Source organism: Ranitomeya imitator, chromosome 4 (genome assembly GCF_032444005.1).
Source record: "Ranitomeya imitator isolate aRanImi1 chromosome 4, aRanImi1.pri, whole genome shotgun sequence".
Lineage (NCBI taxonomy): Eukaryota > Metazoa > Chordata > Amphibia > Anura > Dendrobatidae > Ranitomeya > Ranitomeya imitator.
This window is the reverse complement of record NC_091285.1, coordinates 118,846,379-118,870,927: the sequence shown is the minus strand read 5'-3', so window position 1 is coordinate 118,870,927 and position 24,549 is coordinate 118,846,379. Positions and strand designations below refer to the sequence as shown.

The 24,549-nt window shown below is 41.4% G+C and overlaps 1 protein-coding gene across 4 annotated transcripts in view; it reads left to right on the top strand.

Moving 5' to 3' along the window:
* Positions 1-24,549, top strand: part of TENM2 (teneurin transmembrane protein 2) — a 3,136,407-nt gene that overhangs the window by 805,166 nt on the left and 2,306,692 nt on the right. For 2 of the 4 annotated variants that reach the window (XM_069763919.1, XM_069763917.1), the window contains one exon: positions 5,300-5,558. In XM_069763919.1, coding sequence (XP_069620020.1) covers positions 5,300-5,558 — 259 coding nt within the window. The remainder of the gene's footprint in view (positions 1-5,299; positions 5,559-24,549) is intronic. The other 2 variants (XM_069763918.1, XM_069763915.1) reach the window with 1 other exon arrangement.

The window sequence follows — 24,549 nt, the reverse complement described above, 5'->3', positions numbered from 1 at the left end:
AAAGTTGATTTCCTCTCTGCAGCCATTTATTACATCATGTGTCCAGTTCAACGTGAAAAAAAATGGCAAAGGGTCCTCCTTAATCAGATCACATCATGTTCTGAGTTTTGTGATAATTATTCAAAAAGCAAAAAGTGTACCACCAGCTCACGAGGTGTAGTTAGGCTCAATCCAAGGCTTGGACCATGTGCGTTTACAGCATCCCAGTGAAAATCCAAAAATGCATCTTTAGTCCAGCCATATGGAGAGAGAATAAAATCTCCTTTATTTAATGTTAAGTAAAATGTGTTGTAACAGAGAAACACCATAAAATGAGGTACAGAGCTTAGGCGTTTCAAGCCGATATCCATGTTTTTACTCAATATTCAGTAAAGAAGATCCTATGCTCTATCCATGCGGCTGGACTAAAGATTGTAATTGATGATTGATTGCTCCCATAGGCTTAGGGGTGTCTATGATGGGGATGACTCTGGAGCAAGAGCCTCAGGTGCTGTGTGCAGGGGGTTACCAACAAGCCACTTTTTCATGGCCACAATATTTAAATGCAGAAGTAATGGGAAGCAAACTGCACATTTGGCTTGGGTGAAAAAAAGCGTAACTACTGCTTTGCTGCAGATTAATTTAACCAAACAATGGCTGGCATGTTATATTTGGGGCAGGGAAAATATTAACAAAAGACGGTTTTGTGGGAAAATCTGGATTGCTTTGTTAAAGGCTGCTGTTTTGATAAATGAGGATTATCCTTATAAAATTGGAAGGCTGCAGGGTTCTGGCTTCCAGTAATATCATGTAACATTATTTATAACATAATGATAAGCTATGTCTGAGGCGTTGAATTCACTAAATATGACCCAGGTTGACTGATTTGTATGTAAGTGCATACATAAGGAAATCCCGAAATATAAATCATAGATGTTAAATGGTCAATAGCAATATTGCTCCTTCTTCAGATAAGTAATTTATATGTTCTATATTATTCAAGTCAATTTCCAGTGAATTGATATTAAGTGGCTGCTGGGTTGAAATGGTAGTTACTCAACTGTGTATCAGTGTGACTTATAAGACCTTTATCATCACTGGCTTCCTTCCCAGAATTTTCTTTTGGCCTCTCCTTAACTGTAATTATATTTATTTTAGTACTTTATTACTCAGTATATCTTATTATTTCTCAGTCTACAACATGCTTAATGTTTAAAGTCCAATTGCTTGCAACCGCCACTTATAAAGCTGTATAGTGTTTATCTAGATCCATGCACTTATTTATAGGCTAATAAATGACTGTTTAGTCAGAGTATTTAGTTTGGGAATCCGAGTATTATTATAGATGTTGGCCAAAAAGTTGGTCTGATAAATAAAAGCATAAAACATTTTTGCATATATATTTTATGTACGAACCATTTAATATTTATAAGAACAGATTGTAAATTATGTATGCAGCAATATTCAGTAGGTCTGGACTATATTTCCACATATATTGGATCAGTTCACAAGTAAAAAAAAAAAATCTAACTTTTCACATCATAACGTATTATAACATGATGATATCGGTGGCCAGACAACCATTAATCCCAAGAACGTTTTAAGCTTTACCAGTGACCATTGTGTGTGTGTGTGTGGTCACCCTCCACTGAATCAGAAATATACAAAATGTACCAGACCATAAACACTGGACTGAACTGACTTTTGGCCTATGGACTGCAGGAACTGACTGAACTGACTTTTGGCATACAGACTACAGGAACTGACTGAACTGACTTTTGACCTACGGACTACAAGAACTGACTGAACTGACTTTTGGCATACAGACTACAGGAACTGACTGAACTGACTTTTGGGCTATGAACTACAGGAACTGACTGAACTGACTTTTGGGCTATGAACTATAGGAACTGAGTGAACTTACTTTTGGATTACAGACTACAGGAACTGACTGAACTGACTTTTGGGCTATGAACTACAGGAACTGAGTGAACTGACTTTTGGCATACAGACTACAGGAACTGACTGAACTGACTTTTGGATAACAGACTACAGGAACTGACTGAACTGACTTTTGGCCTACAGACTACAGGAACTGACTGATCTGACTTTTGGGTTATGAACTACAGGAACTGTCTGAACTGACTTTTGGCCTACAGACTACAGGAACTGACGGAACTGACTTTTGACCTACGGACTACAAGAACTGACTGAACTGACTTTTGGCATACAGACTAGAAGAACTGACGGAACTGACTTTTGGCTTACAGACTACAAGAACTGACTGAACTGACTTTTGGCCTACAGACTACAGGAACTGACTGAACTGACTTTTGGCCTACAGACTACAGGAACTGACTGAACTGACTTTTGGCCTACAGACTACAGGAACTGACGGAACTAACTTTTGGCTTACAGACTACAGGAACTGACTGAACTAACTTTTGGCCTACAGACTACAGGAACTGACTTTTGGCCTACAGACTACAGGAACTGACGGAACTAACTTTTGGCTTACAGACTACAGGAACTGACTGAACTGACTTTTGGCCTACAGACTACAGGAACTGACTGAACTGACTTTTGGCCTACAGACTACAGGAACTGACGGAACTAACTTTTGGCTTACAGACTACAGGAACTGACTGAACTGACTTTTGGCCTACAGACTACAGGAACTGACTGAACTGACTTTTGGCCTACAGACTACAGGAACTGACTGAACTGACTTTTGGGCTATGAACTACAGGAACTGACTGAACTAACTTTTGGCTTACAGACTACAAGAACTGATGGAACTGACTTTTGGCCTACAGACTACAGGAACTGACGGAACTAACTTTTGGCTTACAGACTACAGGAACTGACTGAACTGACTTTTGGCCTACAGACTACAGGAACTGACTGAACGGACTTTTGGCCTACAGACTACAGGAACTGACGGAACTAACTTTTGGCTTACAGACTACAGGAACTGACTGAACTGACTTTTGGCCTACAGACTACAGGAACTGACTGAACTGACTTTTGGGCTATGAACTACAGGAACTGACTGAACTGACTTTTGGCTTACAGACTACAAGAACTGACTGAACTGACTTTTGGCCTACAGATTACAGGAACTGACGGAACTGACTTTTGGCTTACAGACTACAAGAACTGACTGAACTGACTTTTGGCCTACAAACTACAGGAACTGACTGAACTGACTTTTGGCCTACAGACTACAGGAACTGACGGAACTGACTTTTGGCCCACAGACTACAGGAACTGACTGAACTGACTTTTGGCCTACAGACTACAGGAACTGACTGAACTGACTTTTGGCCTACAGACTACAGGAACTGACTGAACTGACTTTTGGGCTATGAACTACAGGAACTGACTGAACTGACTTTTGGCTTACAGACTACAAGAACTGACTGAACTGACTTTTGGCCTACAGATTACAGGAACTGACGGAACTGACTTTTGGCTTACAGACTACAAGAACTGACTGAACTGACTTTTGGCCTACAGACTACAGGAACTGACTAAACTGACTTTTGGCCTACAGACTACAGGAACTGACGGAACTGACTTTTGGCCTACAGACTACAGGAATTGACTGAACTGACTTTTGGCCTACAGACTACAGGAACTGACTGAACTGACTTTTGGCCTACAGACTACAGGAACTGACGGAACTGACTTTTGGCCTACAGACTACAGGAACTGACTGAACTGACTTTTGGGCTATGAACTACAGGAACTGACTGAACTGACTTTTGGCTTACAGACTACAAGAACTGACTGAACTGACTTTTGGCCTACAGACTACAGGAACTGACTGAACTGACTTTTGGCCTACAGACTACAGGAACTGACTGAACTGACTTTTGGCCTACAGACTACAGGAACTGACGGAACTAACTTTTGGCTTACAGACTACAGGAACTGACTGAACTAACTTTTGGCCTACAGACTACAGGAACTGACTTTTGGCCTACAGACTACAGGAACTGACGGAACTAACTTTTGGCTTACAGACTACAGGAACTGACTGAACTGACTTTTGGCCTACAGACTACAGGAACTGACTGAACTGACTTTTGGCCTACAGACTACAGGAACTGACGGAACTAACTTTTGGCTTACAGACTACAGGAACTGACTGAACTGACTTTTGGCCTACAGACTACAGGAACTGACTGAACTGACTTTTGGCCTACAGACTACAGGAACTGACTGAACTGACTTTTGGGCTATGAACTACAGGAACTGACTGAACTAACTTTTGGCTTACAGACTACAAGAACTGATGGAACTGACTTTTGGCCTACAGACTACAGGAACTGACGGAACTAACTTTTGGCCTACAGACTACAGGAACTGACTGAACTGACTTTTGGCTTACAGATTACAAGAACTGACTGAACTGACTTTTGGGCTATGAACTACAGGAACTGACTGAACTGACTTTTGGCTTACAGACTACAAGAACTGACTGAACTGACTTTTGGCCTACAGATTACAGGAACTGACGGAACTGACTTTTGGCTTACAGACTACAAGAACTGACTGAACTGACTTTTGGCCTACAGACTACAGGAACTGACTGAACGGACTTTTGGCCTACAGACTACAGGAATTGACTGAACTGACTTTTGGCCTACAGACTACAGGAACTGACTGAACTGACTTTTGGCCTACAGACTACAGGAACTGACGGAACTGACTTTTGGCCTACAGACTACAGGAACTGACTGAACTGACTTTTGGCCTACAGACTACAGGAACTGACTGAACTGACTTTTGGCCTACAGACTACAGGAACTGACGGAACTGACTTTTGGGCTATGGAGTACAGGGACTGACTGAACTGACTTTTGGGCTAAGAAACTACAAGAACTGACTGAACTGACTTTTGGCCTATGGACTGCAAGAACTGACTGAACTGACTTTTGGCCTATAGACTACAGGAACTGACTGAACTGACTTTTGGGCTATGAACTAGAAGAACTGAGTGAACTCACTTTTGGCATACGGACTGCAAGAACTGTCTGAACTGACTTTTGGCCTACGGACTACAGGAACTGACTCAACTAACTTTTTTCTGTGGACTGCAGGAAGCCTGCTATGTTCATATTATGCTGGCTCTGTATGCACAAATTTATTTTTAATTTTGCTTAATGTTTGATATTCTGATAATACAGTTTAACCTATGATAATCTTAGTTTGTTATTAGCTTTCTAATGCATTTATCAAAATGTCTCACATTTTACATGGAAACTGAGAAAGTGAACCTCAAATAATAATATATATTTTTTCCTTGTTCCAGGCCCAACAAATCATCATAGCCAGTCAACGCTTCGACCTCCTCTTCCTCCTCCTCACAATCACACTCTCTCCCACCACCATTCTTCAGCCAACTCTCTAAATAAGAACTCCCTGACCAACCGAAGAAATCAGATTCATGCACCAGTACAAGCTCCAAATGATATGGCAACAACTCCAGAATCAGTTCAGCTTCAGGACAGCTGGGTACTCAACAGCAATGTTCCACTGGAAACAAGGTACAGTGTGCCTCCTAGAATAAGGTACAATTCAAGGTCTCTTTTCCTAGATTGTTTTTAGCATAAGTCGTAGGTTCCTAAGCGGTAATGGAACTGTATTTATTATGACTGTAAGACTAAGATCACATGTTGCTTTTTGATTAATTTTTTCTGCAGCTAAAACTTGATCTTTTGGCAGTAAAACAGGTGCAGGCAAATGCAGGTTTTGCAGCTTTTCTTGCTGCATTTTTGCAGCATTTTTCAGGATTCCAAAATTCAGCTCTGCTTCCACCTTGAAAGCATGAAAAATAGAAGGTGTTAGGCCAAGACATGTGTGAAACCTGAAAACAGTTTTGAAAATCATTTAGGGGAAAAAGTTTTTTGTGTCTGAGAAATCTTGACTATTCTGAACAAAAAGCTGGATTCATCAATGAAGTGCAGTCGTGAGCTAAGATTACTTGAGTTCATGAAAAAATACACAATTGCAAATGTAAAAACAGCAGGGGGAAGTTGAATTTGTAGTGCACTGTGTACTTAACACATTACAATGTCATTGAGGTTGTTAGGCCATTGTTTACTTCCACACATTTATAGAGCGTGGAAGAGGTCTGGCATTGTAAACTTTCACACCTATTACTAATTTAATTAAACTTTACTAATACTAACATCCATGCCTTTTGTGAGAAGAGCAAGAAATTATGGTTTAAATTTGGGAAAATCTAAAAAAATAAATGGGTTTCACATCCCGCTGTACATGCGTACCAGACTACAGGGTGCTGAAAAAACATGTATGTCCCAATTTTCCGATTTATGTTTTTAAAATATTTAGAAAACTATATATTATTTCCTTTACATTTCACTAATACGTTCTATTTTGTCTTGTTATATTACATAAACTGCCAATAAAATACATTTAAGTTTGTGGCATGTAATGTGAAATAATGTGGAAAAGTTCACAGGGTAGGAATACTTTTTCAAGACACTGTATATACAGCCCCATCTTGCAGTATATTACTAATCTCTACCGCTATATACAACCCCGTCTTGCTGTGTATCACTTTTCTCAGCCCCTATATACAGCCTCATCCTGTAGTACATCACATCTTACAGCCACTGTACACAGCCTCATCCTGCTATATATCACGCATCTCAACCCCCTGTACACAACCCTATCTTGCTGTATGACACTGTGCTCATCTTCCTCTATATAACTCCATCATGCAGTATAACAATCCCGTCAACCCCTATATACAGCCCCATATTGCAGTACATTGCTCCATTAGCTACCAGCATGTGCACCGCTGCATCCTCATATGAGCTTTGCTCTGTTTTTACTGTACTCCTAACAAACAGCTAATTTTGTCAAGTGTTATGATCCGGTGACCTTGGAGCAGCATGAAAGCTTTCACTGGAGTAGGTGGTAACTATACTGACCGCAAATCCTGATCTTAACACCGCAACTAGAAGTAGCCGTGGGGTGTACCTAACAAGCCCTAGACACCTCGTCACAGCCGGAGGACTAAATACCCCTAAAGATGGAAATAGGAATTCTACCTTGCCTCAGAGCAGAACCCCAAAGGATAGGCAGCCCCCCACAAATATTGGCTGTGAGTAGGAGAGGAAAGACACACACAGTCAGAAAACAGGGTTTAGTGTTGTGAATTCCGCTCTTGGGCTCCCTCTGGTGGTTGTAAGTGGCACTTTTGTGAGTTCTGCTCTTGGGCTCCCTCTTGTGGTTTCTAGTGGTATGGCTGCTCCTTGGAGTTAGCTGTCATCAGCTGCCTCCACTTATCGTCTCTTCTGCTCCGCTATTTAAGTCTGGCTCTTTCTTCAGCCTGTGCCACTTGTCAATGTTTCCTGGCTGGATTCACATCTCTGCTTGGATTCTCCTGGTTTCCTGGCCAGTTCTGCAAAGATAAATTCTGGCTTTGCTCATTTCAGTCCACATGTTGTGGACTTATTGTTCTGTGCATTCTATATTTGTCCAGCTTGTCAGTATGGATTATTTCTGTTAGCTGGAAGCTCTGGGAAGCAGATTTACCCTCCACACCTTTAGTCAGGTGTGGAGATTTTGTAAACGCTGTGTGGATTGTTTTGTAGTTTTTATACTGACCGCACAGTATCCTTTCCTGTCCTATCAAGCTAGACTGGCCTCCTATGCTAAAATCTGATTTCATTTCTGCGTATGTTATTTTCCCCTCCTCTCACAGTCAATATTTGTGGGGGGCTATCTTCCCTTTGGGGATTTTCTCTGAGGCAAGATAGGTTTCTTGTTTCCATCTTTAGGGGAAGTTAGATCTTAGGCTGTGCCGAGGGGTCTAGGGAGCGTCAGGTACCCCCCATGGCTATTTTTAGTTGCGCTGCTAGGTTCAGGGTTTGCGGTCAGTACAGATACCACCTCCTTCAGAGCTTGTCTCATGTTGTTCCTAAACCACCAGATCATAAAAGTACAAGTGGCCAAAAATAAATTAAATGCATCTCAAAAGAAGGAAAAGAAAGTTCTGAACCATTTTTTTTTCTGTGCTTTGGTTTGTCTTTTTTTTTTCCTCTTGATATCTGGGTGGTTCAGGATATATGTTTTGGCATGGATGTTCAGGGTTTGTTTTCTCGTGTGGATCAACTTGCTGCAAGAGTACAGAGTATCCAGGACTATGTTGTCCAGACTCTGGCTTTAGAGCCCAGAATTCCTACTCCTGATTTGTTTTTTGGGGACAGATCCAAGTTTTTGAACTTTAAAAATAACTGCAAATTGTTTTTTGCTTTGAAACCCCGTTCTTCTGGTGATCCCATTCAGCAGGTGAAAATCATCATATCCTTGCTGCGTGGTGACCCTCAAGACTGGGATTTTTCTCTTCAAACAGGGGATCCGGCATTATTGAATTTAGATGCATTTTTTCAAGCGCTCGGATTATTGTATGACAAACCTAATTCTGTGGATCATGCAGAAAAAACCCTGTTGGCCTTGTGTCAAGGTCAGGAAGCGGCAGAGTTATACTGCCAGAAATTTAGAAAATGGTCTGTGCTCACTAAATGGAATGAAGAGGCTCTGGCTGCTATTTTCAGAAAAGGTCTTTCTGAAACCCTTAAAGATGTTATGGTGGGCTTTCCTACGCCTGCCGGTTTGAGCGAATCTATGTCTCTAGCCATTCAGATTGATCGGCGTCTGCGCGAGCGCAAAGCTGTGCACCATATGGCAGTATCCTCTGAGCATAGTCCTGAACCTATGCAATGTGATAGGATTTTGACTAGAATAGAACGGCAGGAATTCAGACGTCAGAATAGACTGTGTTTTTACTGTGGTGATTCGGCTCATGTTATCTCTGATTGCCCTAAGCGTACTAAGAGAGTCGCTAGGTCTGTTACCATTAGTACTACACAGCCTAAATTTCTCTTATCTGTGACCCTGATTTGCTCATTGTCGTCCTTTTCTGTCATGGCATTTGTGGATTCAGGCGCTGCCCTGAACTTAATGGACTTAGAATTCGCCAGGCGCTGTGGTTTTTCCTTGCAGTCTTTGCAGAGTCCTATTCCTTTGAGGGGCATTGATGCTACACCCTTGGCCAAGGATAAACCTCAGTACTGGACACAGATGACTATGTACATGGCTCCTGCACATAAGGAAGATTGCCATTTTCTGGTGTTGCATAACCTGCATGATGTTGTTGTACTGGGATTTCCTTGGTTACAGGAACATAATCCGGTGCTGGATTGGAAAACTATGTCGGTGACTAGTTGGGGTTGTCGAGGAGTACATAGTGACGTTCCTTTGATGTCAATTTCCTCTTCCCCCTCTTCTGAGGTCCCTGAGTTTTTGTCGGATTTCCAGGATGTATTTGATGAGCCCAAGTCCAGTTCCCTTCCTCCACATAGGGACTGTGATTGTGCTATTAACTTGATTCCTGGTTGTAAGTTCCCTAAGGGCCGACTTTTCAATCTGTCTGTGCCAGAGCATGCCGCCATGCGGAGCTATGTTAAGGAATCTTTGGAGAAAGGGCATATTCGGCCCTCTTCGTCACCATTGGGAGCGGGTTTCTTTTTTGTTGCTAAGAATGATGGCTCCTTGAGACCCTGTATTGATTATCGTCTTCTCAATAAGATCACGGTCAAATTCCAATACCCCTTGCCTTTGCTTACTGATTTGTTTGCTCAGATTAAGGGGGCTAGTTGGTTTACTAAGATTGACCTCCGAGGGGCATATAATCTTGTTCGTATTAAACAGGGTGACGAATGGAAAACTGCATTTAATACGCCCGCAGGCCATTTTGAATACCTTGTGATGCCATTTGGGCTCTCTAATGCTCCATCTGTGTTCCAGTCTTTCATGCATGATATTTTCCGCAATTATCTTGATAAATTCGTGGTCGTATATTTGGATGATATTTTGATTTTTTCCAATGATTGGGAGTCTCATGTGAAGCAGGTCAGGATGGTGTTCCAGATCCTTCGTGATAATGCTTTATTTGTGAAGGGGTCTAAGTGCCTATTCGGAGTTCAGAAGGTCTCTTTTTTGGGTTTTATTTTTTCTCCCTCGTCTATAGAAATGGATCCTGTTAGGGTCCAAGCTATTCATGACTGGATCCAACCCCCATCTGTGAAGGGTCTTCAAAAATTTTTGGGCTTTGCTAATTTCTATCGCCGTTTCATTGCCAACTTTTCCAGTGTGGTTAAGCCCCTTACTGATTTGACGAAGAAAGGCGCTGATGTGACGAATTGGTCCTCTGAGGCTGTTGAGGCCTTTCAGGAGCATAAACGCCGATTTACTTCTGCCCTTGTGTTGCGTCAACCGGATGTTTCTCTTCCTTTTCAGGTTGAGGTCGACGCTTCTGAGATTGGGGCAGGGGCCGTTTTGTCTCAGAGGGAGTCTGATGGTTCTTTGATGAAACCGTGTGCTTTTTTTTCCAGAAAGTTTTCGCCTGCGGAACGCAATTATGATGTCGGCAATCGGGAGTTGTTGGCTATGAAGTGGGCGTTTGAGGAGTGGCGACATTGGCTTGAGGGAGCTAAACACCGTGTTGTGGTCCTGACCGATCATAAGAATCTGATTTACCTCGAGTCGGCCAAGCGGCTGAATCCTAGACAGGCTCGATGGTCCCTGTTTTTCTCCCGTTTTGATTTTGTGGTCTCGTATCTTCCGGGATCTAAGAATGTTAAGGCTGATGCCCTCTCTAGGAGTTTTTTGCCTGATTCTCCTGGAGTCCTGGAGCCGGTTGGCATTCTTAAGGAGGGAGTGATTCTTTCTGCTATCTCCCCTGATTTGCGGTGGGTGCTTCAGGAATTTCAGGCTGATAGGCCTGACCGCTGTCCAGTGGGGAAGCTGTTTGTTCCTGATAGATGGACAAGTAAGGTAATTTCTGAGGTTCATTGTTCAGTGTTGGCTGGTCATCCTGGGATTTTTGGTACCAGAGATTTGGTTGCTAGGTCCTTTTGGTAGCCTTCCTTGTCTCTCGATGTGTGTGCTTTTGTGCAGTCCTGTGGCACTTGCGCCCGGGCCAAGCCTTGCTGTTCCCGCGCTAGTGGGTTGCTTTTGCCTTTGCCGGTCCCTGAGAGGCCCTGGACGCATATTTCCATGGATTTTATTTCGGATCTTCCTGTTTCCCAGAAGATGTCTGTTATCTGGGTTGTTTGTGACCGGTTCTCTAAAATGGTCCATCTGGTACCTTTGCCTAAGTTGCCTTCCTCCTCAGATTTGGTTCCATTGTATTTTCAGCATGTGGTTCGTTTGCATGGCATTCCGGAGAATATTGTGTCTGACAGAGGTTCTCAGTTTGTCTCTAGATTTTGGCGGGCCTTTTGTGCTAGGATGGGCATTGATTTGTCTTGTTGTTCGGCGTTTCATCCTCAGACTAATGGCCAAACTGAGCGCACTAATCAGACCTCGGAGACCTATTTGAGATGCTTTGTATCTGCTGATCAGGATGATTGGGTGTCTTTCTTGCCGTTGGCCGAGTTTGCCCTTAATAATCGGGCTAGTTCGGCTACTTTGGTTTCACCTTTCTTTTGTAATTTTGGTTTTCATCCTCGTTTTTCTTCTGGGCAGGTTAAGCCTTCTGATTGTCCTGGTGTTAATTCTGTGGTGGATAGGCTGCAGCAGATTTGGACTCATGTGGTGGACAATTTGACGTTGTCTCAGGAAAGGGCTCAACGTTTTGTTAACCGCCGTTGGCGTGTTGGTCCCCGGCTTCGTGTGGGGGATTTGGTTTGGTTGTCTTCTCGTCATGTTCCTATGAAGGTTTCTTCTCCTAAGTTTAAGCCTCAGTTTATTGGTCCTTATAAAATTTCTGAAATTATTAATCCGGTGTCTTTTCGTTTGGCTCTTCCTGCCTCTTTTGCCATTCATGATGTTTTCCATAGATCTTTGTTGCGGAGATATGTGGTGCCCGTTGTTCCCTCGGTTGACCCTCCTGCCCCGGTGTTGGTTGAGGGAGAGTTGGATTATGAGGTTGAGAAGATTTTGGATTCTCGTTTTTCGAGGTGGAGGCTTCAGTATCTTGTCAAGTGGAAGGGTTATGGCCAGGAGGATAATTATTGGGTTGTTGCCTCCGATGTCCATGCTACCGATTTGGTTCGTGCTTTTCACTTGGCTCGTTTTGATCGGCCTGGGGGCTCTGGTGAGGGTTCGGTGACCCCTCCTCAAGGGGGGGTACTGTTGTGAATTCCGCTCTTGGGCTCCCTCCGGTGGTTGTAAGTGGCACTTTTGTGAGTTCTGCTCTTGGACTACCTCTTGTGGTTTCTAGTGGTATGGCTGCTCATTGGAGTTAGCTGTCATCAGCTGCCTCCACTTATCGTCTCTTCTGCTCCGATATTTAAGTCTGGCTTTTTCTTCAGCCTGTGCCACTTGTCAATGTTTCCTGGCTGGATTCACATCTCTGCTTGGATTCTCCTGGTTTCCTGACCAGTTCTGGAAAGATAAGTTCTGGCTTTGCTCATTTCAGTCCACATGTTGTGGACTTATTGTTCTGTGCATTCTATATTTGTCCAGCTTGTCATTATGGATTTTTTCTGTTAGCTGGAAGCTCTGGGAAGCAGATTTACCCTCCACACCTTTAGTCAGGTGTGAATATTTTGTAAACTCTGTGTGGATTGTTTTGTAGTTTTTATACTGACCGCACAGTATCCTTTCCTGTCCTATCTATCAAGCTAGACTGGCCTCCTATGCTAAAATCTAATTTCATTTTTGCGTATGTTATTTTCCCCTCCTCTCACCATCAATGTTTGTGGGGGGCTATCTTTCCTTTGGGGATTTTCTCTGAGGCAAGATAGGTTTCCTGTTTCCATCTTTAGGGGAAGTTAGATCTTAGGCTGTGCCGAGGGGTCTAGGGAGCGTCAGGTACCCCCCACAGCTATTTTTAGTTGCGCTGCTAGGTTCAGGGTTTGCGGTCAGTACAGATACCACCTCCTTCAGAGCTTGTCTCATGTTGTTCCTAAATCACCAGATCATAACCGTTTAGCACAAGAGGCCACTGTAGCTAAAATAGTAAAGGATAGGACAGAGTTCTGTGCGGTCAGTATTAAAACCCTTCCAAAAATATCCACAGCAGATTATACAAAAAATTCCTCCATCTAACTAAAGACATGGAACGTATATCTGCAACTCCAGAGACTCCTACACACAGAGCAGGAATACAATAAAAAAACAAGCACACAGCTTGTGTGCCATAGAAAAAGAAACAGACACTTATATTTGCTGAATTGGCAGCTAAGCAGGAGAAGCCAGACAGAGGTCCAACCCTTCCCAAGAAACATTGACAACTGGCAAGGACTAATGAGTCCTGCAAACCTAAATACCCCAGTCAGAATTGCAATCAGCAGATACACCTGTCCAAGACTGCAGCCCAGGGACAACTGCATTACCACCTACAACCACCGGAGGGAGCCCAAAAGCAGAATTCACAACAGTCAAGGAGTGCAGCGGCAATCCTGAATTTTGTCCAGAAGAAATGTAGCGTTACATGCCAGCCATTCATGACCATCCGTGTAATACAATAATGACTTAGGTCCCTCAAAACAGGAGCATCTCCTAGAGAGGACTTTCTGTTTTGACTCATGGATGTAGGTTTTGATTGGGAACTACTTAGGCTTATGGAGAGGAGTTGTCGTCATAAAAGACCATGTGTTGGATTTGGATGAGAAATAGAAGAAAAGTTATTGAACATAAATTTAGCGCTGATGGGCATGGTTTGTGCTAATAATGTACAGGTTAATCTTAATTCCCACTCATTTTGACAGCTTTTTATACATTTAGAAAGAGATTACATGACTGTGTTTCAGGACTGAAGAATAGATATCAGCATCTCTGGCCAATAAATTAAAATTCCCTCCCAAATTGAGGCGATTATTCTGAGATAATCTTTAGGATTTGGAGGCAGAAATTACTATTTCAAATCAGGCATGTTTATCCATATTCTTTTAGAAACTTGAGGGCAAGGTGAAAGGTATTTTTAACCCCCATTTGGTGCAATAAATCTTAGTATGACTCCATCTGCACCCCTAGGGACTGCGCTGACAATACATTTTAAGCATGGAAATAGCCTTTATTCTCTAAGAATTTTCTATAATGCTGAATATAATGCCATAAATATATAGATCTGTGCTGATTTACTGCACAGCCTTTTTTTCAAATGATTATTTCAACTGAATAGCATTGTGCAGCTTATAGCAGCTAGAAATCTGTCATCAAAACACTTTCACAGATGAATTGGCCACACTAAGTAATCCGTATTGTTGTATATTGAAGCGACCCTCCAGTCCACAGGTCACTTTTCATAATATGTCAGGGGCTGAGTTGCTAGACATTCTATTTATTTCTATAAAATCACAGTAGACTTAATAGAGGTAGAAATGGCTGGAAGGATGTCACCATAACTCTAGACTTTTGCTTTCCCGTATGAGACGTTTTGAGAGACTTTTAAAATGTTAAAAGCATCTCCCATCTATGTTACTATACTATATATGGTGTGTATATATATATATATATATATATATATATATATATATATATATATATATATATATACAGTGGGGCAAAAAAGTATTTAGTCAGTCAGCAATAGTGCAAGTTCCACCACTTAAAAAGATGAGAGGCGTCTGTAATTTACATCATAGGTAGACCTCAACTATGGGAGACAAACTGAGAAAAAAAATCCAGAAAATCACATTGTCTGTTTTTTTAACAATTTATTTGCATATTATGGTGGAAAATAAGTATTTGGTCAGAAACAAAATTTCATCTCAATACTTTGTAATATATCCTTTGTTGGCAATGACAGAGGTCAAACGTTTTCTGTAAGTCTTCACAAGGTTGCCACACACTGTTGTTGGTATGATGGCCCATTCCTCCATGCAGATCTCCTCTAGAGCAGTGATGTTTTTGGCTTTTCGCTTGGCAACACGGACTTTCAACTCCCTCCAAAGGTTTTCTATAGGGTTGAGACCTGGAGACTGGCTAGGCCACTCCAGGACCTTGAAATGCTTCTTACGAAGCCACTCCTTCGTTGCCCTGGCGGTGTGCTTTGGATCATTGTCATGTTGAAAGACCCAGCCACGTTTCATCTTCAATGCCCTTGCTGATGGAAGGAGGTTTGCACTCAAAATCTCACGATACATGGCCCCATTCATTCTTTCATGTACCCGGATCAGTCGTCCTGGCCCCTTTGCAGAGAAACAGCCCCAAAGCATGATGTTTCCACCACCATGCTTTACAGTAGGTATGGTGTTTGATGGATGCAACTCAGTATTCTTTTTCCTCCAAACACGACAAGTTGTGTTTCTACCAAACAGTTCCAGTTTGGTTTCATCAGACCATAGGACATTCTCCCAAAACTCCTCTGGATCATCCAAATGCTCTCTAGCAAACTTCAGATGGGCCCGGACATGTACTGGCTTAAGCAGTGGGACACGTCTGGCACTGCAGGATCTGAGTCCATGGTGGCGTAGTGTGTTACTTATGGTAGGCCTTTTTACATTGGTCCCAGCTCTCTGCAGTTCATTCACTAGGTCCCCCCGCGTGGTTCTGGGATTTTTGCTCACTGTTCTTGTGATCATTCTGACCCCACGGGGTGGGATTTTGCGTGGAGCCCCAGATCGAGGGAGATTATCAGTGGTCTTGTATGTCTTCCATTTTCTAATTATTGCTCCCACTGTTGATTTCTTCACTCCAAGCTGGTTGGCTATTGCAGATTCAGTCTTCCCAGCCTGGTGCAGGGCTACAATTTTGTTTCTGGTGTCCTTTGACAACTCTTTGGTCTTCACCATAGTGGAGTTTGGAGTCAGACTGTTTGAGGGTGTGCACAGGTGTCTTTTTATACTGATAACAAGTTTAAACAGGTGCCATTACTACAGGTAATGAGTGGAGGAAAGAGGAGACTCTTAAAGAAGAAGTTACAGGTCTGTGAGAGCCAGAAATCTTGATTGTTTGTTTCTGACCAAATACTTATTTTCCACCATAATATGCAAATAAAATGTTAAAAAAACAGACAATGTGATTTTCTGGATTTTTTTTTCTCAGTTTGTCTCCCATAGTTGAGGTCTATCTATGATGTAAATTACAGACGCCTCTCATCTTTTTAAGTGGTGGAACTTGCACTATTGCTGACTGACTAAATACTTTTTTGCCCCACTGTATATATATTGGCAGCAACAGGCACAGCGACGATGATGTCATAAAGGACGTAGAAATCCCGCGTCTGATTGGTCGAGGCCGCTAGGCCTCGACCAATCAGCAACGGGCACAGCGACGATGATGTCATAAAGGACGTAGACATCTCACGTTTCTGATTCAGCGATGGGCACAGTATCGACGTAGATGTCATAATGGTTGCCATGGCGACGATGATGTCATAAAGGTTGCCTCGACCAATCAGCGACGGGCACAGTGTGCCGCGAATTCTGGAATCATCATTGTCCATATACTACGGGGACATGCATATTCTAGAATACCCGATGCGTTAGAATCGGGCCACAATCTAGTATATATATATCTGTATATCAGGCTCACTTCCCGATAGTTTTGCAGCACAGAATTGAATAAAATAGGTGTGTGAGTCCGGCCGTTTTCTTCTGGTTTCTGACACATTCAGGATGGACACGTGGGGAGTTGTGGCAGCATGTTTTATTATTATGACCTCATTATTTACCATCATAGATTTCTGCCCGCATTGGTGGATCTTTCAATGCAGTGTCTCTTTTTGGCTTAATACCTTCCTTTCCATTACACTGTTACATTTACTATGACATAGAGAATTGTTCATTAGACTGATTTTGGTCCCTTATGCTTTGAATCATGGTTTACTTTTCCCACTATTTTTTTCTTTAACCCCTTCACCTCCAGGCCATATTTATTTTATATGTTTCTGTTTCTTGCTCCCCTTCTCAACAGAGCCATAACTTTTTCATTTTTCCATCAATATGGCCATGTAAGGGCTTGTTTTTGGTGGGACGAGTTGTACTTTTGAAGAACACCATTTGTTTTACCATTTAGTTTACTGGAAAACAGGAAAAAAATTCCAAGTTTGGTGAAATTGCAAAAAAAAGTGCAATTCCACAATTGCTTTTTAGATTATTTTTTTACCATGTTTACCAAATGCTAAAACTGACCTACCATTATGGTTCTCCAGGTCATTACTAGTTAACAAATACCAAACATGTCTAGTGTCTTTTTTATTAAGTGGTGAAATAGAATCCAAAATTTGTTTAAAAAATATATATATTTTGTCTTTTTCTGAGATCCATAGCATCTCCATTTTTTGGAATATGGAGCTGGGTCAGGGCTTATTTTTTGTGCGATAAGCTGATGTTTTTATTTATACCATTTTGACGTTCTTTTGATCACCCGTTATTGCATTTTAATGCACTATTGCGGCAGACAAAAAAACATACCGTATTTTATGGTGTATAAGACGACTGGGCGTATAAGACGACCCCCAACTTTTCCATATAAAATATGGAATTTGGGATATACCTGCCATATAAGACGGGGGTCATCTTATACGCTCAGTCATCTTATAAGGCATGTGGTTCCCAGGGTCTGGAGGAGAGGAGACTCTCCTTCAGGCCCTGGGATCCATATTCATGTAAAAAAAGAATAAAAATAAAAACTATGGATAGGTCCGACGGACCCTGGCTCTCAGCGCTGCTATCGTCTGCCTCCGTTCCTAAGAAAGCAGAGAGTGAAGGACCTTCGATGACGTCGCGGTCACGCGACCGCTCACCTGACCGCTCACGTGACCGCGACATCACTCACTGCATTTTTAGGAACGGAGGCTGCCGGTTACACCGCTAAGGTCCAGGGTCCGTCGGAGGGGTGAGTATATCCATATTTTTTATTTTTATTTTTTATTTTTTACATGAATATGGATCCCAGGGCCTGAAGGAGAGTCTCCTCTCCTTCAGACCCTGGGAACCATCCAGGATCGCTCCGTGCACCTGTACCCGGCGTATATGATGACCCACGACTTTTGGGACAATTTTTAGGGGTTAAAAAGTTGTCTTATACGCCGGAAAATACGGTAATTCTGGTGTTTTGATTTTTTTTTCTTGTTATGCCGTTTCCGATCAGATTAATTATTTTTATTTATTGAAAAATTGGACGATTATGAATGTGGCAATACCAAATATGTGTATTGTTTTATATTGTTTTATTTTGAATGTGGCGAATGGGGGGTGATTTAAACTTTTATCTTTTTTTCATTTTTGTTATATTTTTAAAAACCTTTTTTTTTTACTTTTTACTTGCTTCAATAGTTTTCATGAGAGACTAGAAGCTGCAACGATCGCCTGTGCTACAAAAGTAGGGCTTCAGCCCTGCTCTGTATATCAGAAATGCTCACCTGCTATCCGGCTATGACAGCCACAGGGGTCTCCTTTTTTACCTGCTCTTGAATATAATAAAGATTTTTCATTTTTATACATCTGTTGGCTTGAAATCTTTTATGAACATTGTGGTTCTGTTTGTTTTATGTTATTTATCACCGCCCTGTCCTCATATACTGTATTGCTCAAATGAGTATAATTCCTCATGGGATAGGTTACCCCTTACATATGCATCCCATAGTTGAGGTATTGTCTGTCCTTTTTCATCTGTATTTCATCATTAGTGATGGCATATTGCTTGGCAATGTTATCATGCACTGTATTGATGTGCTCTGACTGAGAGTAATTAACTGATGAATGCTCATAGAGGAGCTTTTACATTTTTTTTTATTCAAACTTAGTATTTCCTCTAATTGGCCCTGATCCACTGATTCAGAAACAGATGTTATTTTTCTTCCATACCCCTGAGCAGGCTGGGTCGGGATGGATTTGAGGGTGGACAGAGAGGCATATGATCCCCTGGTAGTTTTGGGTCACCGGCCATCTGTTGCTTTGGAGGACGTGGGCCAGGACCTATGCAGAAATGTCCTCACTGCACAATGTGTGGACTACGTCTGCTGCACACTCAGCGCACCTGGCTGCTTCTACCTCTATCCTCTATCTTGTCTGCAGCTACTCTATCTGCGGCACAGTGTGATTTATTGCAGTATCTACAACCTTCATACAGATCGTGGTCATGCTGTCAGTGGGAATTTATTGGCTCTGGACACCAATATACAGAATCCTCCATTGTCTGATCCTGGTTCCAGGACCTCACATATTATATGTTGCACAGAGAGCCATTTATTATATGTTATGTACTGTAGTAAGCTTCAGGTTATTTAGTCTAATGCATATAATGTTGTATATAAGTGCACCCAGCATAGTACATCCAGTATACAGGATTATACAAGACTGATATATGATACATTATGAAATAGAAGCCATCTTCTAATATCTGAGCAGCATATATCATATACTAACCTCTATACTGATGTGGTATACTATGTGCGCATACAGTATATACAATGTTATATACAGGATAATATGCAGCCAGTACAATATCTGATGTCTGCAGTCATGGAGTAGAATATAGCAGTCACATGTCATCCTGTATATGACATCTAATGTCTGTAGTCACAGTATGACGGTCGTATGTTATCCTTTATCCTGCATATACTATGTGCAAACATCAGATTGGAATAATAAGTGATTGATACGTCACATACTATGACCTTTTTTGAATGTTGTGGAGTTTGGTGACTTGGTTGAGCAAGCATGCTTGAACAATCACAAAACAATTTTCAGAGGTAACTGTAGTAGACTAAACTTATGGTTAACTATCTTTACTCCAGGTATATGGGTTTTTTAAAGTGTAAAAAGCACAGCATATCATGCTTTACCGCACTTCTAGAAACACATACCTGACTTAAAGATAATAATACAGAAGCGTAGGAGCAAATGACTGACCATTACAATCTACGGCTCTCCATTTTTATGTTTCTTTTTAAATGTGCTACTTGGCCCATTTCTGCTACTGTAACATGAGCAACCCTAGATTTGCACCATGCTTCTAAATGTACCCATGTGTTATACAAATACAGGATAGAACTGTGTGCCATTTCCATTCTGCTTTAAGTGGACTGTTCTGTCTATTTTACAATGGAAACACAAAAGAGAATAGTAAAACCAAAAACACTCAGTTTGAAAAAAGGTTGCAGTAATCCGCAAGTGCTAGTAAAAGATGTAAAAAACAGGGTATTTGGTTGATACGTTTTTTGCAAAAAATGTATACTAAGCTGCTCTACCAATCTTCACGGTATACCCTTATCAGAGCAGTCCTAACTAATGTATGCAATCCCTATCTGATGTATTTAAAAACCTGATCATCTGTATATAACCTGTGTGAACAGGGTTCAGAGAGGGAAGAATCCATGTGTGCATACAGGGTAGAACAGCTTTTGTGCAGATAGCCCAAGAGGAGTGGTGGAACTCCCCAGTCTTGTAGACACAAGAGAACAATTATGGAAACAGGAACACATGGGCTACTTGCACAGTGAACAAGTCTGTATGATCATGTTCACACACCACCAAGAAACCTGAAGACACAAAAGAGAATAGTAAAACCAAAAACACTCAGTTTGAAAAAAGGTTGCAGTAATCCGCAAGTGCTAGTAAAAGATGTAAAAAACAGGGTATTTGGTTGATACGTTTTTTGCAAAAAATGTATACTAAGCTGCTCTACCAATCTTCACGGTATACCCTTATCAGAGCAGTCCTAACTAATGTATGCAATCCCTATCTGATGTATTTAAAAACCTGATCATCTGTATATAACCTGTGTGAACAGGGTTCAGAGAGGGAAGAATCCATGTGTGCATACAGGGTAGAACAGCTTTTGTGCAGATAGCCCAAGAGGAGTGGTGGAACTCCCCAGTCTTGTAGACACAAGAGAACAATTATGGAAACAGGAACACATGGGCTACTTGCACAGTGAACAAGTCTGTATGATCATGTTCACACACCACCAAGAAACCTGAAGACACAAAAGAGAATAGTAAAACCAAAAACACTCAGTTTGAAAAAAGGTTGCAGTAATCCGCAAGTGCTAGTAAAAGATGTAAAAAACAGGGTATTTGGTTGATCAGGTTTTTAAATACATCAGATAGGGATTGCATACATTAGTTAGGACTGCTCTGATAAGGGTATACCGTGAAGATTGGTAGAGCAGCTTAGTATACATTTTTTGCAAAAAACGTATCAACCAAATACCCTGTTTTTTACATCTTTTACTAGCACTTGCGGATTACTGCAACCTTTTTTCAAACTGAGTGTTTTTGGTTTTACTATTCTCTTTTGTGTCTTCAGGTTTCTTGGTGGTGTGTGAACATGATCATACAGACTTGTTCACTGTGCAAGTAGCCCATGTGTTCCTATTTTACAATGGAGCTGAATGGATACTATGAGCACCATATGCTTTTTACAAGCCACACACTTATTTCCAACACTTTGCAATATTCTTGCTCCAGTTACAGTATCTATAAGTAGTAAAGTAGTAGTAATAAATGTATACTGTTATTGTATCTTTGTAGTACGCATGGATCTGTTACTGCCTTTATGTACAGTATTAAAGGGGATTTTCAGACAAATTTCTGCAGTCACACTATATGACTGCTCATTGCTGAATCCTGATAGTGTGCTGTGCTCACACTGTCATGGTTCCTCTATAGTCTATAGTCTCATCATAGTGACTGCTAGAATGTGATTTGCATAGTTGGGGGTCAAACAGTGACTAGATTCCAGGCCGCCTTTCTAACGATAAGGCCGCATTCAAACATTCAGCATTTGGTCAGTATTTAACAGTATTTGTAAGACCAAGAGTGGATGAAAAATGCTGAAGCGGTGCACGTGTTTCTTTTCCTCTGATTGTTGCTCTCCTGATTTTGGCTTACAAATAGTACTGTAAAACAGTAACCAAATGTTAAACTTGTGAACATGGCCTAACATTCAAAGAAGCAGATGAGAAACTAGTAAATATTTGACTGCAACTGTGCAAATCACATGCTTGTGTTCCAGTGACTAGCCTATAGCACTGGGAATAAAGATGAATCATGACATTGTTTGAATCATTGGAAAGATGTGAAACCCCTAAAGCTTGGTTCTTGTACCATATATGTGTAGTAGGTTGTTTTACGGCTTCTATGTACTTAACTTGTTCATGTACCATATCTGTATAGTGGGAGTGAGATCTATGGTAAGGATGTTATTTATATTGTCTGATATATTAATCCCACTTGATGGTGAATTTTATATAGTTAATCAATAGTTCTATTTTGAATGCTGATGTTCCACAGCCAAGCAACTAGTTATACAACTGTTACGGCCTTACAACACTGACCACTACACCACCTGTAATTGTCAGCTCAATGTACAGTGGGTAAAAAATGTATTTAGTCAGCCACCAATTGTGCAAGTTCCCCCATTTAAAAAGATGAGAGAGGCCTGTAATTGACATCATAGGTAGACCACAACTATGAGAGTAAAAAAAAAAATATTCAGAAAATCACCTTGTCTGATTTGGCAAGATTTGGTTTGCAAATTATGGTGGAAAATAAGTATTTGGTCATTAACAAAAGTTCATCTCAATATTTTGTTATATATCCTTTGTTGGCAATGACAGGAGTCAAACGTTTTCTGTAAGTCTTTACAAGGTTGACACACATTGTTAGTGGTATGTTGGCCCATTCCTCCATGAAGATCTCCTCTAGAGCTGTGATGTTTTGGGCCTGTTGCTGGGCAACACAGATTTTCAACTCCCTCCAAAGGTTTTCTATGTGGTTGAGATCTGGAGACTGTCTAGGCCACTCCATGACCTTCATATGCTTCTTACGAAGCCACTCCTTCGTTGCCCCGGCAGTGTTCTTGGGATCATTATCATGCTGAAAGACCCATCCACATTTCATCTTCAATACCCTTGGTGATTGAAGGAGGTTTGCACTCAAAATCTCATGATAAATGGCCCCATTCAGTCTTTCATGTACACGTATCAGTCGTCCTGGTCCCTTTGCAGAGAAACAGCTCCAAAGCATAATGTTGCCACTCCCATGCTTCACAGTAGGTATGGTGTTCTTTGGATGCAACTCAGCATTCTGTCTACTCCAAAAATGACTAGTTTTGTTTCTACCAAACAGTTTTGTTTTCATCAGACCATATGCCATTCTCCCAATACTATTCTGGATAATCCAAATGCTCTCTAGCAAACTTCAGACGGGCCCAGACATGTACTGGCTTAAGCAAGGGGACACTGCAAGATCTGAGTCCCTGGCAGTGTAGTGTGTTACTCATGGTAGCTTTTGTTACAGTGGTCCCAGCTCTATGCAGGTCATTCACTAGGTCCCCCCATGTGGTTCTAGGATTTTTGCTCATTGTTCTTGTAATCATTTTGACCCCACAGGGTGAGATCTTGCATGGAGCCCCAGATTGAGGGAGATTTTCAGTGGTCTTGTATGTCTTCCATTTTCTTATTAATGCTCCCACAGTTGATTTAATCACTCCACGTTGCTTGCCTATTGCAGATTCAGTCTTCCCAGCCTGGTGCAGGGCTACAATTTTGTTTCTGGTGTCCTTCGACAGCTCTTTGGTCTTCACCATAGTGGAGTTTGGAGTGTGACTGTTTGAGGTTGTGGATAGTTGTCTTTTATACTGATAAGTTCAAACAGGTGCCATCAAGTATGAGTGGAGGACATTATCCCATTATTACCACGGCTTTATCTTTTTAAAGCCTTGAATTCTCCCCTCCTCTAATGGAGCAGTCAGAGGTAAACACAGTATACATGGGCGGCTAGTCATGGGCCACTGCTGTATACTTGCCCTCCGTGCATAAATTTAATGGACAACCCTTGCCTTTGTTCCAAAGTTATGTAAGGAAGATGCAAACTGTTCCTTCAATCAAATGGGAATATACCACAAAAACTCTCTGCCAGTGAGGGTCTTCAATCTACATGGGCAAAAAAGTAAGTAGGTGAGTGAAAAATTTGCTCATATAGATGTGTGGCATCAGCAGGGAAGTTGTTGTAGGCTGTCATGATGGGTGGGTTTTCAAGTTGCATTGGAAGGTTTCAATTGGCGGAGAGTCTGCCTTTTTGGATATTGAATTTCTGAATAAGGGAGACATACAGGAGACATTTTGTTTGAGGAGCAGATACAGTTTAGGGCAAATAATGAGGTCACACAAGTAGGGGACAAGTTATAGACTGCCTTGTATCTCATTGATAGTATTTTTCATTTAGTAACATGTTGCATGTGTTCTTATCTAGAGGAGTTGCCATGTTTGGTAGTTTGCCTAGCTTGAATGTATTCAAAATATTGTCATGTGCCAATCATTTAAGCAAACATGTTGAAATAAAATCCTATCCCAATGTCATCTCAACTTAACATCCATGTTCATGTCTGTAGCCAGCTATGTTGTTATAGACATCTCTACTTTGTATGGGTTTGCACATGACTGGTTGTGTCTCTTTGCACATGATCAATATGTGAATTAGTATTGTGCAGATAAAATTTGGATGGCACTTCTGTGTCATCAGTATGACTGTATGGACTTCAACCCTATCCAACCCCCACCCTCCCTTATCCTCCCTTCTTTCGAGGTTCACTCTGTCCGTATCTACGCTCCCTCCAATCTCCAAAT